The sequence below is a fragment of the Urocampus carinirostris genome, chromosome 10 (assembly GCF_059441175.1).
Source record: "Urocampus carinirostris isolate Australia breed hairy pipefish chromosome 10, RoL_Ucar_1.0, whole genome shotgun sequence".
Classification (NCBI taxonomy): domain Eukaryota; kingdom Metazoa; phylum Chordata; class Actinopteri; order Syngnathiformes; family Syngnathidae; genus Urocampus; species Urocampus carinirostris.
This window is the reverse complement of record NC_142358.1, coordinates 35,329,364-35,348,960: the sequence shown is the minus strand read 5'-3', so window position 1 is coordinate 35,348,960 and position 19,597 is coordinate 35,329,364. Positions and strand designations below refer to the sequence as shown.

At 38.4% G+C, this 19,597-nt stretch overlaps 1 protein-coding gene across 3 annotated transcripts in view; it reads right to left on the bottom strand.

Annotated features, from left to right (window-relative positions):
- Positions 1-2,282: 2,282 nt before the first annotated feature.
- Positions 2,283-19,597, bottom strand: part of fli1 (Fli-1 proto-oncogene, ETS transcription factor) — a 73,634-nt gene continuing 56,319 nt past the window's right edge. For all 3 annotated transcript variants that reach the window (XM_088346141.1, XM_088346142.1, XM_088346143.1), the window contains exons 6-9: positions 13,909-13,968; positions 13,764-13,823; positions 10,539-10,586; positions 2,283-8,146 (exon numbers count right to left, since the gene is read on the bottom strand). In XM_088346141.1, coding sequence (XP_088202267.1) covers positions 7,617-8,146; positions 10,539-10,586; positions 13,764-13,823; positions 13,909-13,968 — 698 coding nt within the window. In that variant the 3' untranslated portion in view covers positions 2,283-7,616. The remainder of the gene's footprint in view (positions 8,147-10,538; positions 10,587-13,763; positions 13,824-13,908; positions 13,969-19,597) is intronic.

Sequence of the window (19,597 nt, the reverse complement as noted above, 5' to 3'; positions counted from 1 at the left end):
TCTTTGATCTCCGGCAAAACTAACATAAAATGCGACAGAAACAAAATGAAAATAAATCCGAACAGCTTGCCAACATCATTTTTGCCGTTCCATGTATTCAGTTACTACCCAAGCCTGCACAACATGTAGTAATTTTATTCATATTTAGTTTATTTTGTCTTTTATTAGCATATTTGATATTGGAGTAATCCAAAAGTAATTGTAAGTAAACCAGTTAAAGTAACCCTACTCAACCCTCATGGTAAGCTTACTTCAACAAAACTACACGTCCCGATTCGTCTCAAGAATAGTCTTTTTCCATGGAAACACATCTGAAGCCATTGAAAGGTAATAGCCGATAACAGAGGTAAAAACATTTATTTCTCACATTTTCCTATACAAAAGCCCTTTTTGAAATGGTATGATTTCATACATTGCAGGAATGAAAGCAATAATAATCAATAATATATGGATCAGGCACATACACACCCACTCTCCCACACATACAATGCTTATAAGAAGTAGTAAGATCACGTTTGATCGTTTTTTTGCAAAACAAAATATTCAGATTGCAAGATCTCTTTTTTAATTTCAATGTTATTTGCATTCATTTACATACAATATCTTCATTTCCACCAACTCTTTGGTTTCAAAAGTGATTCACTTATCACACGTTGCATAGAGACTCAAACGAGTCCTTGTTACTGGATTCCAACAGTATCTTGTGTGTTTGTAGAAGCCTAGAAATAGCTCATGCACACAAAGGCACGTGGGATGTTACACAATGTCATACAAAACAATAACAATAAGAATAAGAAGTATAAAATGCAGAAAATGTATTGCCCAGATGTACAAATATTTAAATGTTTAAAATGCTGAGAAAAAAATAACTACTGAGCAGAGATTGACTTCAAAGTGTTTGCATTTTTTGACCGAGGTCAACTCGTAATAATTCTCTTGTTCCTCTCTCTCTCTTTTTAATACTGTCACATATGAAAATAACTCTGCATAATTTATACAGTAAGTTGCTTTAATGCCTAGTTGACTGTTGCATATAAAATAATACAAAATAGGTCTGACAAACGCACAGCGTTTGCGAATCTGAGGAATTATTTGTGTCATTTCGTCAAATTTTTCAATTGGTTTTGTTTTCCGATAAAATTAGTTCAAAGTCGTTAACGTCAGAGTAGGGCTGCAACTAACGATTATTTTAATTGGTGGATTATTTTTTCGATAAATCGAATTAAAAAAAAGAAAACATACATTTCAAATGTTTTCCTAATTATTATTTTTAAAAGAAAAATAAATGGTATCTAGACGCCCTCTACTGTACCAAACTGGCACTACAAGCATGTCCTTTGAACACCACACCGGAATTCAATACGCTCTTATTTGCATTGAATTAACATGCAGAATGGCGCATACATCGCGCAACCCAACAAATCCACAATACATTCATTGAAATCATTTCTAATAATCCATTTTATCGATTCGTTGTTGCAGCCCTACTTCAGAATGTCCGCTTCCTTTACCGGAACGTGTCGGCTGATAGCAGCTCGTGCACCTGAAGATGAAAACAAGTTCTGATATGATGCGATTACATGAGGAAGACATCCATGTGCATGTTTATCTGGCCTTTAGATCAGTGAGAAACTAACATTCAAGCATACATGCTGCTCTCAAACTAGGATCCAGCCCTGGTAATATGCAACTTGACTCTGTTGACTAACTAACACAACCGATGGAGAAAGCCACGTCTCGTTGTGACTTACAAAATCCCGACTAACCCCGAAAGGAGACGAAACGCGGCAACGGTCGTGAAACAAATCTAAAATTGTCAGATTTTTTCAGGAGGGACTATTTGGAGTCTAATGATGCTAACTAGCAAAACAGCAGTTTAAGAATTATGTAACACTGTTGGGGTTTAATGCTCGTTTCATCACATTGTAAACTAGATGCTCTCCTTTTATTGCAAGGCTATTGCTCTGTATTTACAGTCTTATTAGGCTTTATCCGTGGTAGTTTTTCTCAACCTTTTGTGAGCCGAGGCAAACTTTTTTATTGAAAAAAAGAAAAAAAACACTCAGAAAATGTTTGAAAAATGTCGGTTTTTTACTCTTGTTTTTTTTTACTTAGACATTTTGAAAACTGGCAGCACGGCGGCGCAGTGGTTAGCGCTTGTGCGGCACAGTTCATGTCACAGGGTGTCCCCTGCCCACTGCCCGGAGATGGCTGGGATGGGCTCCAGCACCCCCGCGACCCTAATGAGGATAAGCGGTACGGCTAATGAGATGAGATGAGATGAGATTTTGAAAACTGGTTAGGACAGAGATATGCAAATGTTTTGATTCCCGTACTCTAAACAAGAGTCTGCAACCAGATACCTCGGCAATACATAAGGAAAACAGATCCTATATTCATCATAATGCCGATGCCATTTCAAAATCACCTACCTAATTTTTTGGCCTCGTTTTTGTAAACCATCAAATTATGCAAAAAAATGATAAATTAACAAAAAAAAAAGTCTTTCTAGAATACCAGTGACGATATGTATTTATAAATACATATACAGTAAATACATACATTTCCATTATATATATGAGTTTTCTTTATCTATAAATAGGCCATGTAATACAATTTATTTTGAAACGCTCAGAATCATAGCAAGGTAATAAATTATATACGGCAGTTTGGGAAGTGTTTTTTACTCATTAATTTTAATAAATATCTTGGAGGACAAGAGTGGGACCAAATCAACTAGTTTTTATTAACAATGCTGTTTTAACCATCTAATTCATATTATGATTATATTTTAATCATTCGGTGGGCTAAATTAAAATGACTGACAGGCCCGGGGCCCATGGTTTGCCCACCCCTGGGCTAGAATGTAGCCTAAAACTAAATAATTATTTTCGAAGTATCTACAATATGTTAAATATTAATATAAAAAGTTTTGAAACTTTATTCAGGGATTAGACATGATAGGAGGCACTAGTAGTATAATTGCATGCCTTGAATATATATTTCTTTGTTTTTGTGGTTAGGGTTTTGTTTTCTTCTTTTGATTTTGAATATATCTCCTCTGCACTTAAAAGCCTCTCCTTCAGCCTACTCCCTCCGGGCACATGCGTATGCAGTATATTATTTTATTGTACAGCTCTTTGTGTGCAAATACTTGTGTTGTGTGTTTATGTTTATTATGTATTGATGCGGTTTTTGTGCTGTACCCAAATAAAAAGCCACAACATGGATGGGTTTTTGTCACAGCTGTGGCTCAAGATATACTGCAGATCAACTTTAAATAGAATTGGAAACTGATTTTGTTCCAAGCGATACTTCCTTCGCTCTAATTAACACAAGTAATTTAAGTATCAAGCAAAAACACACATACTATCACATAAACAACCGTTTAAAAAAATGTTTGTATGTCCAGAATTTGGTTATTGCATAAATTCTGCTTGAAATCTACAGACTACTATTGCCACAATAACAATTTCACAAGGTTAGCGTATCTCTGTTGTTGTTTCCAACTATTCAGAAATCAGTTATTAACATCTATATTGTTCTTTTGGTTTAACTAGCCTAATCAAACTCATGTTAGCCACCTTGCTGCGGCCTAAACTAGCCGCTAGCCACTGTTATTCTTAGCTGCCAAATGAAAAAGTAAACTTGTTAATCTTTTAGTGTACAGCTGGTCATGCACGTAAACGTTGGTGAGTTCCTTGATTCAGAGTTCTGCCTTGACAATACACAAGCCTATTTTGCCCTTCATACTAGCTTCTTTCGCTAGCAGCTAACGTTAGTCACTGTATAGTAAAAATGTCTCATTAACATGCCTAATATTGGTTACCAGTAGAACTACTGACACGTTTGTTTTGTTTTTATGATTAGATACTTGCAAATAAGATTGCATAGGATGCCAGTTCGTTACTTTGGCTATTATTGCGCGCTGTTGTTTGTTGGTTTGGTTAGAGCGGATCTGCCTTTTATAATCTAGGAAATTTAATCAAAAGAACGGGTTAATGGGAGGGTCTTTTGAACATGTTGGAATTTCATATATGAAGGTTCACTTCTTTGTGGTCTTTGCAAGTCCATAGTTGTCTTCTCTCTGCATTTTTAGTGTCTAATAAACTTGAAACCTTTCGACTAAAACTTTGTTCCCAATAAAAACAACACATTTTCTCCACACAAAATAGGTTGGGTTCATTATTTACCGAGACTACCGTACTATAAAAATAATGATCTGTTGTCACTTAGTAGATATGGATGACTATTAAGGCCACTAGTTTGATGACAGCAGCATCTTTAATTTTCTGTCACTAATTATAGCAAATTGGACAAAATTCCGTGGCACACAAGTCAAGTTCTCGTGGCAACAAAATGGTTGAGAAAGACTGATCCAAGTGATTAAACCGAAGAGTTTAAATCGTAATATATAATGATTAGAACCAACAAACTATTTGGTTTTCACGAAATGAAAATATCTGACAATCTTTGATCCGCATCCCCTTAAGACACAAACCGGACAACATTCACATTAATACTGACACGGTCGAGAGACAAAACATGGCTTGGAGGCGACGGCGCAGTAAACTTTTAATCGGCGAGTGTGTCGGCCCGGGTGGACTTGCTGTAAGTTTGCTTAAATTACGCTTTGACTGTAGATTTTTCAGCAAAACACCTCGCTCATCAACTCCACACTCACGAAAGCATCAAAAAGCGCTCCCTTCTCTTGAATTCCTCTCTTGAACTCCTCTCTTGACTTCCAGTTTGGAGGATAAATTAAATTCCGAATGGCGTATTCCAGTTGCCATCTTTCATTCAGTGCCGGGAAAGGTCTGCGTCCTGTGTGTTTTTGGGGTCTCCTTCTTCTCCAGCAAATTCCAGAAGACTCTACACACACATAAAATGATACGGATGGACGAGTAGGGGTAGTGGGGGGTGAAACAGATGAAGACTTGGATGTAGCGGGAACAGCAATCCTTTACAACAGGCATGTCAAACATATAGCCCGTGGGCTGGATCCATAGCAAATATTTGAGTATGTCGAATAAACAAGCAAGTCTCTAGCTAACTTCTATCAAAATTATGACTTTTTTTTAATAAATAAAAACCAAATTCTATATCTCGCCAATAGAGGCAGTACCAGTGTAAAGGAGCTGAAATCCAGCAAAGGTTCTATCCATGTTTGGGATGACTTATCCTTGTGAACAGGTTTGCTCTGTGTTGAACAATAATAAAACAAAGCAGAGCTCAAGGTTAACTAATAAACACTTGAATACCATTGTCAAATGTGCTCCTACTCAGGATTTGACACCTGATATTACAACATTTTTTGCACGGATTGTCTTAAAGACTATATTGTGTGGTTATTGTCTGTTCACTCCTAAAACACTTAATTTGTATTTCTTTCTTATTCAATTTAAATCCGTATGACAATTGAGGCAAGCATATTTTTCTTCATAGCTCTTACTTGAGTTTGTTCAGTGTGGTGAGTTGGTTCAGATGCAAAGCTGCGTTTATTCAACTGTTAAAATAACTGTAAACACATATAATGCCAATCATGAGAATCATTCTCCCCATTGATTGTGAATTAATGGTTTGTGCTTAGAAAATATTCTGTTTCATCCGTGATTATAATTTGTAGAACAGGTTACAAATGTAGGCTAAAAGGTATAGCATCGTACTGAAAAACAGCTAAATTTTTGGCATTGCCATTTTTACTGCTCACCTGAGAACATAAAGTCTGGATTCGGCCCCTGAGCCAAACTGAGTTTGACATGCCTGCTCCACAAGGTTGTAGATGGCGGAAAAAGCAGATGCTTTCAAGCATAATGGCTGTAATGTACTCAGGGGGATGTAGATTGAGACCCATAAATAAAGGGCCATGTCTGAGTTGGGGAGGCATACATAAATGCTCTTCTGTCCTCGGCTTTATTTTGGCAAATTCTTTTGGACAAGAACTTGGTGCAGCTTGGAAGACAAAGGCACGTGTCCAAAACATAGTCTTCGAAAGGTAAGTAGTATTCCGTGCTGGACCATTGCATCCAGTTGCTTAAAAAAATCAGAAAAAATATATAATCTCTTTAGGTTTGCTTGTGCATCTTCTGGGAGTGCAGATCAGCAATGGCGAGTTTGGCTAGTGTGTGGTTAGATACAGTGCCTAGCAAAAAGATTGCCCCCCCAAGAAGGTTTTGTCATTTTGCCACATTTCAGGCTTCAAACTTACAGCTAAAAAGCTAAAAATGTTTTTAATAATCAACAACATGTGAGACACACTCATGAACATTTTTATAATATATTTATAATGAAAAAAAAATGAAAAGTAGGTGTTGCAAAAAATTGCCCCCCTGTTCTCTCAGCTCAGCCAACTGACTCCAGAAGTTCTTGTGACTTCTAAATGATCCTATGTTAACTTGAATCTTTATCAGGGACAGAGTGCATTAACTCTTCATTTTAATGCACCTGTTCTGTGATGGGCTCACAGTTCTGTGAAAGCAGACACTGGAGAACAGACAGCATTATGAAGACCAAACAAAACACTAGGCAGGTCCGGGATAAAGTTATGGAAAAATTCAAAGCAGAAATAAGATACAAGAAGATTTCTCTACATTTACGCATCTCGAAAAGCATTGTGCGAGCGATGATATCAAAATGAGGAACCATACTAAGACTCCAAACCTACCGAGACCTTGTTGTTCCTCCAAACTTTTAGACCAAATGAGGAGAAAACTAAACAGAGTACTAACCAAGAGAACCAAAATTGCATTGGATGACCTGCAGGCATGCACAGCTGAGGTTAAACAATCTGTGCATAAGACAACTATTAGTCATACTCTACACAAATCTGCCCATTATGGAGGGTTGGCAAGAAGAAAACATTTGCTGAAAAAATACCATAAAAAGGCCCGTTTGACGTTTGCAAGACCGCATGGGAGACACAAATAACACGTGGAACAAGGTGCTCTGGTCAGATTAGACCAAATATTGAGCTATTTGAGCTTAATGCAAAGCTGTCAAACATGGTGGTGGCAGCATAATGCTCTGGGGTTTCTTTTCTTCAGTAGGGAATCGAAAGATCATTAGAAGTTTCTGGCTGAAAATATGTTGGAATCTGCAAGAGACCTGCAAATGGGGCGCAGGTCCCCTTTCCAACAAGACAACAACCCCAAACATAAAGCAAAATATACAATGGAATGGTTTACAACTAGCAATATAAAGGTGTTAGGACACCAGACCCCAATTCTATGATTTGGGGAAAGATCTAAAAAATGCTGTGCACAAATGATAACCTTCAAACCTTAAGAAAGTTTTGTAATTAAGAATGGGCAAACATTTCTGTTTCAAAAGGTCCAAACGTATAAAGACATACCCCCAAAAACTTGTGTCTGTGATCGCAGCAAAATGAGGTTGTACAAAGTTTTAACTCAAAGGTGGCCAATACTTTTGCAACTTTTCAATTTTTTATATGTTAATACAATATAACATGTTGGATAAATTTGTTTTCCTTTCAAGATCATCCTCACATGTTGTTGATTCTTATAAAATATTTTGAGTGTTTTATCTAAGTTCAAAGCCTAAAAAATGATGAGAACTTCTTGGGTGACCAATACTTTTGCAAGGCACTGTAGAGATGTTTAATAGTAACTGCCCAAATGGGAAGGCACATGGGTGTTGGGGTGGCGGGGTACGTTGGGGTTAGGGTAGATGCCGGCGGTGGGCGAACTCCAATACGGAGCGGTCGGTCCGAAGAAGTTGGACGAGGTGACCGGCATGGACGGAGGGTGAGGGGATACGAAGTTGACTTTCTGCTGGTGGCTGTGGTAAGAAGGCACGTAAGCTAGGTCCGAAGGGTACTTGTACATGGACGATTCGGTGGGATGCGGCTGCAGCGCCTGGGCGATGCCGTGGAAGTCGAACTTGTAGGCGTAACGCTTGCCGTGCACCTTGGTCATGATGTTTTTGTCGTAGTAGTAGCGTAGCGCTCTGCTCAGTTTGTCGTAGTTCATATTGGGTTTGCTCTTCCGCTCGCCCCAGCGCCTCGCCACCTCGTCCGGGTCCGTCATCTTGAACTCGCCGTTGGTTCCCTCCCAGGTGATGCAACCGGCATTGGCGCTGTCCGACAGGAGCTCCAAAAGGAACTGCCAAAGTTGGATCTGGCCTGAACCTGACAAGAAGATAATACGTTGGTTTCAAAAATGTTAGTCCATTTATGTCAAAATCAAGGCCCGCAGGCCCAATCCAGCCCACAACGGGTCGTTAGATTATCTTGATTATCGTACAGGATGTTTTAAAAACATGGTATATTTTGAAAATTAAAAATTATTAGAATAAATGTTTGTAGTTCCCTGCACTAACTACCGAACAGATAGCATGTATTGAAAAAGAAAAGAAGTAGTAATCCGTGTCTCAAGCAATACACGTATTGAACATTTGTGAAATGGTTCAAATAATCTTCATGTTTTTGAATTTATCATTCAGATTTGGAAGAATACATTTTATGATCTTCAACATTCATATTTTTAATTTAATTTGCCATAATCATGGAATTTCTTAAAGAATCAAATTTTTTTTGGAAGCACCGTGTATTTTACACAAGGAATAGTGGTGTATTTATTTTCACTGTCCATTACTACTCATTGAAGAAAGAGTTGTTATTGGCTATTTTTTTATGCTAACATTCAATTACAATATAAAATAATGTTTACATTGGGTAAAACGAAAATTGCTATTATTTTATTTTTCCTTTGAGGTAAATTTAGCCCACTTTTGCTTAAATAGAAAGTCATGCCTACTGATGATGCCTGAATTATACTTGTTTCTTTCATTACATTTTCATTTTATCTAGATTTTTATACAAAATAAATGCATGTATTTGCTTTTTGGAAAATAAAGATTATTGACAGAGCCCTAAAAAAATATTGATTGATTTATCAGATCATATTTGAATTTTTATGTTGGATTTTCAGTAGATTCAATTAGGTTTACTTGCCTCTGCAAAATCAAACTAAAAAAAAAATTAAAAAATGGTCAATTACTCTCCCTAACAGTAGATGGCAATAATGGCCTGCAAGTGCACGTTGGTTGTTCTGTCTGTCTGTTAAATTGTAAAATGGCTGCAGCATTTGGACTTCATTAAAAATATAGCTAATCGAGCATTAAAGAAATATTATTACTTAGAAGTTGTTTTGTTTAAAAAACGAGAACATATTTTACTATCTCCAGTTTAAATTGCACACTCATATCGTTGAATGCATTTCAGATATTGAAATATTTTCTTGATTTGGGTTTACAGCTTGTAATTAGGGTGGAATTGTAGGTCCTGAAGTAAGACTAGTTGAGAACTACTGCAGGACACCAAAAGCCAATTTTTTAAAAAAGTCAACATTTGATCATTTGGCTTCTAGCAATTTTTATATTTAGCCCTTTTCCATTTGTCGTTGACACCCCTGTGTTATTCCAATAATTTACTGTGTTTTTTATCTAGTCCCTTTGAACCAAGGTACAATTTATGGTACGTATAACTTTTGAGTTACATAACCTGAAGAAACTGTTTCAAAACATATTCAAAATGTATTTAATTAAAAGCATCACATCTAAATTGTCAAAATGTATTAATTATGTGTTATCTTTTCAGACAGGCACAAGTTTAAAGCTTCAATAGTATATAAATAATTAAATACATGAAAATAAATCAAGTAAAATTATTTAAAATAAACAGATTGAAAAATACTTGTTTTTACTTATTATTCTAATGAAATTATACTTAAAATGAGCAAAAAATTATAACATTAGAATGCAAGATTCGTCCTTTCCCGTCACTCTTTTTTTCTTTTTGTTTTTTTTATGTGTTTCTGAAAGTTGTTGAATTTTAAAGTCCTTGTTACTTTGTATCTAATGAACAGGAGGAAAAAATAAAATACCAACCTATCAATCGAATCAATAATCACTGTATGATGATTTCCATTTTCTTCTTCATATCTCTCAAATGTCATTTTTAAATACAATTAATTATCAACATTATTTTATTGTAGTATCTGCTAGGCAATTTATTTTGCAGCATAATACACTTAGTTGATATGGCAGATGTCAAATCCATCCATCCATCCATCCATCCATCCATCCATCATCTGCACCGCTTATCCTCAGTAGGGTCGCGGGGGTGCTGGAGCCCATCCCAGCTATCCTCGGGCAGTGCCCAGGGGACACCCTGAACTGTTTGCCAGCCAGTCGCAGGGCATACAGAGACAGACCACCATTCCCTCTCTCATTCAAACCAATGGACAATTTTGGACCGGTCAAAAGTGGGGGAGAACATGCAAGCATTGGGAGAACATGCAAACTCCACACAGGAATGTTCGATCTCATGACCTCAGAACTGTGCCATCAACTCAGCAGCCGTGCTACCCAGATGTTGAATCATTTTGCAAATTCAATTAATTTTAAGTACTATTTTCTTATTATCGGAAAGTTTACTGTCGCACACAGACAAGGTTTTACCCCAATTTTGTTTGCCAGGCCATACTTCTTGAAAACATTTTTTAAAGCATCATTCTTACCAGGATTGGCTAAACGGCTACTGGTGGGGCCAAGGATCTGGTAAGGATCTAGGAACAAAAGCAGACACGTGTTATTGTCAAGAAATGGACTCCTACATGCACTAATTGGTAGAGAACAGAGGTAATGCATCTTAACCGGAATAGTGTAAGACTAGACGTGGGAGGGAAAAGACACTTAACAGATATATATTGCATTGAAGGGAGGAGTGATAGCCTTCTAAGTTAGATTCCATTGTGAGATTAGATTTCCCCTCCACCAATTTCATCTTGCCAAGTGTCTGTGAGGAGAGCCTTGCAAACAGTAATTGAACATTTTTATAAGTAACTTGGCAAACATGACGTCAAATTGAGCTTTTAGTCATCAAGTAATCGCCGTTTTTGCACGCCTCCAAATGCACGTCTGCTCGCTCACTTCCAAGCATGTGATTGGATGAGTTAGCTGGTGACACAGTCAATGAACTATGAGTTTTCATTAACCTCAGTTTTGCATGAAATTCAAGTTTCCCAAAAAATAATTGGTAAGGTGCAAAGCCTGTTCTTGTTCATGACTGCCATCTTTTTCAACTTTTTATTCTTTGTGGCCACTTTCTTCTACGTATTCTTCTTAATCCTCCATGTTTTTCTTATTAGAAGTTCTAGCCAGAAGAAAAACTAATTTATCTTCAATTGAGACGCCTGAAAGTTGGAATTGCTCTTTTTCAAACATTTTAACCTAAACTAAATGGAAACCCAGCTTGCAACTCTCGGATAAAACAAAGGAACATTTTAGTTGTTTTCCAAGGCACAAAAAAACAAAAAACTATCTTTTGTAAAACAACCTTCAGTTTTTTATTTTCATCTTTAATTTTAGTAAAATCAAGTTTCCCTTATGTTTTGTAACAGAAAAGATGCCATTTTGCATTAGTTTTCTCTTTACCAAATGTCATTTCCCTAACCTAATATTGTTTAACCCTTTACTGGTGTTTCAAGTGGAAAAAGGGCATGGAATTAATAAATGGGTAGATATGTTTTAGAGGTCGACCAATCATCGGGCTGGACGATTATCGGCACGGATATCAGTATCAGCTTTCTTATTCATTTGACCGGTATATTAAATATATTTAAAACTGGGTTAGAGGATCAGTAGAGTGAGCTTTGTCTTGAGGGCGAGCGGTTCTCTCACTCGCTCCTGCCCTCCTCCTCTCTCCCTCTTCCGTTCTCTACCAACCCCCCGCCTTCTGATGGAGATGGACCGAGAATGGAGCCACTGAAACAGAACTTTTCCGGATTCCACATGCTGCAGACCAGAATGAAGCCGCTGATAATATAATAGAGATAGCTTAAAAAGTGTAGTATACATGTTTTAGGGAAGCAGGTTCAGATGGAGACTCATATATTAGCTCTTATCATAACCTTAGTTGGCGTGTGTTTACGATTGAGAGTGAGCGTACAAAGCACGCTAAAGTGGAAGGCTGAATGATTAGCTGTAATGTTAAGTCGTCAATACGGCTTGAAAACAAGAGTGCCCTAACTTTTCCATTTTCCAGCTCCGTTGAAATTTCCATGCACTTTTTTGTATTCATTTCAGTCATGTTGGCTGCATTGACATGTTTATTTATTTATTTATTTATTTATTTATTGTAACAAAAGTTTTCATGTACATATGTACGATTGGCTCCTAAGCCTAATTTTATTTCCTGCACTGTTAGTTTTTGGTTTAAGTAAAATATTGGTCTTGTTAGTAGTGTTGAAATTCTAATTTACTGTAAAAAGTTTCAGGGATATAAGTTTTAATGCTCCTTTATGCAAGTTGCTGCTAAGCCTAATAATATTAGCTGCATTGTTAGTTTTTGATTTAATGAAAGATTAGTCACGTTAGTTGTGTTGAAATTCTAATTTATTTACTGTAAAACGCTTCAGAGAGCTAGTAAAACTTCTTTTGAATATATACCAAATGTTATTTGTTTCTTTTTGAATTATTAAGCATTTCTTACGCCACTTTTAAGCATTTTAAGCTAATTAATTTCAACTCCTAAAATTGGTTCTCAGCTTCCTCTTAACACTAATTGCTATCGGCCCTAAAGAGCCATTTGGTCAATCCTTAGTATGTAAGTACAGTAGGTAGGTAAGTAGGTAGGTAGGTAGGGAGGTAGGTAGGTAGGTAGGTAGGTAGGTACGTAGGTAGGTAGGTAAGTACTGTAGGTCGGTTGGTCGGTAAGAAGTTAGGTCGGAGGGTACGTAGGTAGGTAGGTAGATAAGAAGTTAGGTAGGAATATAGATAGTGGGTAGATAGACAAGAAGTGCAATCGGAACCTCTTACCTAAATGAAGCATATAAACAGTTCACATTACATACTATGCTATGCTATCATCCAAAGATGTAGATGACACTCATTTTCAGCTCACAAGAGGAACAAGAAGATTCTAGTCTGCACCATTTTTTTGTTTAAGAGAAATTAGTATTATAATGCAGATTCTAAATTGAAAGCTATCGATCTGTTAAAAAATATGAACAATGCTCAGGAATCCTTGGTAAGATGTTTCAATGACATGCATCTGTTGCTATTGACAATTAATCCACATAATGGCATAGCCTTCATTACAAAGGGGTAAAGTATAGGTGTCAAACAAACCATTGAAATCCTAGCAACAAAACCAGTTCGCTTTTGGTACTGAAAACCCTTGTTGCTGCAAAGCGGGGCTCAACGAACACTGGGTCAAGAAATAACTACTTTAAAACCTGAGTCATGCCACCGAAAAATAAATCTTCAGTTATCTAATTTTGTAAAATGTCCTTAATCAAAACTATCGGCAGTTCTGCGTCACCGTTACCAAGACAAGAGGCTGATTAGCATAGTACCCAGCTATACACAGATTCTCAGTGATTTCAAGATGATCCCGTGTGTTGTATGCATAGAGCAAGCATCCACAATTAAAATCTGTTTATTACCTTTGAAATAAGAGGCCCTGCGTTTTTTTAAATTCATTGCTTTGTTTTTAAGAGTAGAAGTAAACGCTACAGTGAGATCTATGTTACTAGGTAGATCCAGCTTTGATCTATTCAAAGGTTGGTTAACTTAGCTGCCTATACATATTGATGTGTACACCTGCATGCTGCTATTTTCGTAAACATAGTTTAAATGGTTTATTCATATCTTCATTCCATGTTGAGAGAAAAAGATACCCGTGAATATAAATAAGGTAGTTCCTTATAAAATACAAAGAAGGGATGAAAAACAACTGATACCTGGTTGAGCTCTGGGCTGCTCGGCGCTCTTGGTAACATTCTGAGTTAACCCAGGTGAGCCTGAAAAATAGAAAAGGGAAAACTGACTCAAACTAACCATTAAACTATCCATGATAATTAATACTCTAGTGCTTTTAGTTCTGACCTTTGGCACTGTGCATGTTGCTCGACCAGCCCGTCCGCCGCACAGCATCGTATGAAGGATCTAATTGGGCGAAAAAGAAAGATTTAGACTATTTTCAATTCAAATCAATGATGAAAAATTGGATTTCCGCGTAATGGGCGTCTTTTTCCCCCTTATTTTTAAGCATCCACCTTTGATAAAGTGGAAGCAATGGTTTACCAAAGAGGGAAGTGATAACAATCAACAGAAAAAGAGAATATATTGTCCACCCAGAAATCAACGTTGTTGAAGTCACCGGGAATCGATAAAGTCACTACACGACAAAAGTGCCACTTAAATCAATAAACAATTACACAATAGTCTCATCTCATCTCATTAGCTGCACCGCTTATCCTCAGTAGGGTCGCGGGGGTGCTGGAGCCCATCCCAGCAATCATCGGGCAGTGGGCAGGGGACACCCCAAACTGGTTGCCAGCCAATCGCAGGGCACACAGGGACAGAAAACTCGCTCATTCACACCTAGGGACAATTTGGACTGGCCAATCCACCTGAAATGCATGTCTTTGGAATGTGGGAGGAAACCAGAGTACCCGGAGGAAACCCACGCAAGCACGGGGAGAACATACAAACTCCGCACAGGAAGTCCGGTAGCTGGATTTGAAGCCACACAGGTGGTTCCCAAGACCTTAGAACTGTGCTGCACACGCGCTAACCACTGCGCCGTCGTGCCGCCCTACACAATAGTCATAGCTGTTTTTTCTTTAATCTATATTTAAGCTTACCATATTTTCCCGACTATAATAAGGCACACCCATAATCCCCAATATCAACCAAAAATGTATGAGTGCGTCTTATAGACTATAAATGCATGATTTAAATAAAATATCCCTACATATGGTAAATTTGTATGAGTGAATCAATTTATAGTAGTTGTGAATACAGATTGCATTATGTCTATGTAATATAAATGACGTTATTTTTAGTTTTCTAAGTATTTTTTTTTAAATATGTAATCCTAGCTCTTGCAGTAGTTTAAATATTATGCACCTTGTAGTACTGTGCATCTTAGATAAGATTATATGTTACAAAATACAGTTTTTCAAAGTTTTTGGAGGGGTGGGGTCGCCCTATAATCAGGTACGCTTTATAATCTGTAAATTATAATTAACTATCCCACTGTATCCATCCACGCTTATCCTCTGTAGGGTCGCGTGGGTACTGGAGCCCATCTCATCTATCTTTGGGCAATGGGGATGGGACACCCTGAACTGGTTGCCACCCAGTTGCAAGGCACACAGGGACAGACAATTAACTCGTTCATTCACACTTAGGGACAACTTGGACCGGCCAATTAACCTGACATGCATGTTTTTGAAATGTGGGAGGAAACCGGAGTGCCCGCAAGCACAGGGAGGACATGCAAACTCCAAACAGGAGGTCCAATCTCATGACCTCAGAACTGTGCCGCACACGCACACTGTAACATTGTTTAATTTAAAATCAATGCTTAAATACAGAAAAAAACGAATACTGTAGCTAGCCACTTGGTTAACAGATCTCAATCATCCACGGAATTAAAAAACAAATCTTCAAAGGAAAAAAAACCTAGCCAATACTGTATTTTGGAAATCACACCATCACCGGTGGAGTCAAAACAAAAGTTTTGTTTAAAAGAGAAGGTATTTGTTTTTTTAAGCAATGTCATGCTAACAATCTACCTAAAAGTCGCCTTCATCAGCCCTGCATTTAACAAAAAAACTGACTACAAAACAAATATAGTAGAATATAATAGAATAGAATAGAATATACCTTTATTGTCATTGTTACAAAATGGGTTAACATATTGTGACAACGAAATTGGGCATGACACTCCAGTTTTACACATTCACAGTGAGGTATGAGCCAAGAAGATAAAGGAACAGAGAAGATAAGGTTATAAAACAAGGGGGATAATTTAAAATATAATGTAAATATAATTTACATGGTATTTACACAAGAAATGTCGGCATGTGGGATGTTACATACAGTGTTGTCGTGATACCGTTGGTATCGTAAGGGTTGTGCAATATTAAATTTGGTGCAAAGTCATCATAGTGCAAAAAAATAGTCAGCATATGCATTGGTGCAAACATAGACATCATAGTGCAGAAAAAGGAAATGGTCAGACATTGTGCAAGGTGAGCAGTAAACGTAGTGCAGTCGACACCATATTTACCATATTTATTTTCACTGTTATGTATTCCAGACCTAGGCAGCACAGCGGCGCAGTGGTTAGCGCGTGTGCGGCACAGTTCTGAGGTCGTGAGATCGAACCTCCTGTGTGGAGTTTGCTTGTTCTCCCCGTGCTTGCGTGGGTTTCCTACGGGCACTCCGTTTTCCTCCCACATTCCAAAAACAGGCATGCTAGGTCAATTGGCTGGTCCAAATTGTCCCTAGGTGTGAATGAGCGAGCGAATTGTCTGTCCCTGTGTGCCCTGCGATTGGCTGGCAACCAGTTCAGGGTGTCCCCTGCCCACTGCCCGAAGACAGCTGGGGTGGGCCCTTATCAAAATTCAAAATTTATTTCCCCCTTGCACATGGCAACAATCTTTCATCACAGTGTACCTTGTTATTTATCCAGTAGCAATAGAAAAATAATCAACAGTTGCGAACGCGGCCAATTAGCTCTAGACGGGATATCTGCCTATGACAGTGTTATTGTTATTGGCACACACTATTGTGCAGACTGTTGGATGTTCAATGTGCACCTTGCGAACCCCCCCCCCCCCCCCCCCCCCCCCCCCCCACCCCCCCCCCCCCCCCCCCCCCCCCCCACGCCAAACCAGAGTCTTGCAGCACCGAGTGCAGTGTGTCCATTTCCACTCTTCACGAAACTGACAAACAGCCAAGGCTAGCTCACTGTTTTGCGCGTATTGCTTTGTATCTGGAGCGCCTCCCGGTAACAATCACTCATTTTGACACAAACAAGTAAAACAGAGGATGTGATGATCCACTGGCTAGGTCTCAAAGACACACTGCTATACTCATGATACACCTGGCCAAGGCCTTTGATGGCTTGTATTATTCTCACGGCCCTGCTGGTTGCCAGAACACACAGAATTCAAAAGTGTTTGGCAGCCCAGCTTTTTTTTCACCTCGGTCTTTTCTTTTTAATTCTAATTCAAATCAGTTCTGTTCTCTGCACAAGGCTGGAGAGATGCAAGAGTGATGAAAGAGGTCGCCACTGAGAACCACAAGCTGTTTTTTGAGGTCAAGTGGCAATCCCTTTTCGCATGAGTGGAAGTGTAAAACACGCTATATGACAAGGCAAGTTTGCATATTCATACAGCATGTCTACCTACCTCCCTCCCTACCTACCTACCTACCTACCAACCAACAGACCTACATAGTGACCTACCTACCTACCTACCTACCTACCTACCTACCTACCTACCTACCTACTTACATACTTACCTACCCACCTACCTGCCTATCTACCTACCTACCTACTTATCTACCTACCTAGCTACTTACTGTCCGACTTACTTACCCACACACCTACCTACCATCCTACCTACCTACCAACCTACCCACCTAACTACCAACCTACCTACCTGCCTACCTACTATCCTACATACCAACCCACCTTCCCACTTACACACCTACTTACCTACCCACCTACCTAGCGACCTATATACCTACCTACCTACCTGCCTGCCTACCTACCTACCACCCTACCTACCAACCTACCTACCTACCCACCTACCTACCTACCTACCTACCTACCTACCTACCTACCTACCTACCTACCTAGCTAGCTACTTACCATCATACTTACCTACCCACCCACCTACCTATCCTCCTACCTACCTACCGACCTACCCACCTAACTACCAACCTACCTACCTGCCTACCTACTATCCTACCTACCAACCCATCTTCCCACTTACCCACCTACTTACCTACCCACCTACCTAGCGACTTACATACCTACCTACCTACCAACCCAATTACCTACCTACCACCCTACCATCCTAGCTACCTGCCTACCTGCCTACCTACCTACCTACCTATCTACATTCCTAACTACCTACCTACCTACCTACCTACTTACCTGCCTACTTCTCGCTCTGTCTCTAACACTCTCTCTCACTTTCTCTCTCTCTCTTTTTCTGCCTCTTTCCCTCTCTCTCGCTCTCTCTCTGTCTCTCTCTCTATCAATGTCTGTTTATCTCTGTCTCTCCTTATCTGTCTCACTCCACTGTGATCATCTTTCTCACTCCCTGTCTATTTTGTCTTACTCTTCTTCTCTCTTTAATAACGCACTAAAGCTCACGCCTCCAAAATATGTTTTCCTGTTATTCAAATCCAGATGACTATTACTGGACTTGAAAAAAAAAACATAACCGAAAGTGAAAATGAAAACAACTCCCGTCTTTCTCTCTTTGTCTCACTATGTATCCCTCTCTATCACTCACTAGAATTACAAATGGAGAAGCAACACTTAAGAAACATTTTTATAATTTTATTTGAAGAACATTTTGAAAAATATTGCAAAACATGTACACCTAAAATAAATCAAAACATCTGCCAATGGATAAGATATGTAACTATTTACTGTACTATTTATTCCTTAATGTATTTTTGTTGTTGTTGCAGTGTGTATCTATAATCATCACTATTAAATGTGCTGTTTAGATGTTGGGGTAAATATTAATATACGCTTGTGAACTTGTAGAAAAATAATCAGATATTTAAGGAATAATATTTATTGAAATTAATCAGTGGCTCGTCTGTCCGTCTGTCTCTCCCTCCTTCCCTACCTATCTCTGGTTATTTAATTTTAAAACCAACAGCCACATTCAAAAACATGTAACGTGCTCCTTCATAATTCTCATCGTCCTAGCCCATTTACAACTATTGTGCAATATTGCCCTCTTGTGGACACAAATGTTGATAGCGCAACAAAAAAAACCCTCATATCTTCTCTTCCTTTAAAATGTAGATAAAAAACAAGCGATTTTGACCTTGACATTTTTATTCAAAAGTTTAAAAGTTCCGTTTGGATGTAGATATAATGTCATATATTATGTCAGCGTCATCTTAATGGAAAATATACCCTCCAGAGTATTACTTTTATCTCATCAATTATTTTCCACCTATTGAACATTTAAAACCTTGAAATACTTCTCCACCAGGGCTTAACCAGTTCAAAGTTTAACAATCCAGAGTGCAGATATTAGCATGAAAGTGACTTGCAAAAAGCCATTAAAATGATAAAAGGAGGAAAGGGAAAAAGGAGCGAAACGGGACAAAGAACAAGTGGCCCGGCGTGGCTGAGGAGGCTGTCAGGTTCAATCTGGTGCAGGCTGAGGAGCAGCCGGTCCTTGGAGACTACCATTTCCTGCCTACCGAGCCTGTAGACAACCTCTCTTTGTCTTACGGCCCCACTCGCTCACAACCCCCACTGAAAAACAGCTCCAGAGCACCTTGAGAGGAACCCGAGAAGGTCTTCTCAAGCGAGGTGGCTGAGAAGATGATGGAAAAAATACATCATCAGCAAGAAGTATTGGAATTATGTGTGTATAACGTAGATGTAATGGGATTGATTTAATATTTTTAGCTAAGTCCTCATAACTATGTAGCGCCATGTAATATATTATAGTTTTCTTTATTGTATTATATTATATCATTTTATTTCATATGGTAATGTTTTTTTATTATTAAGACC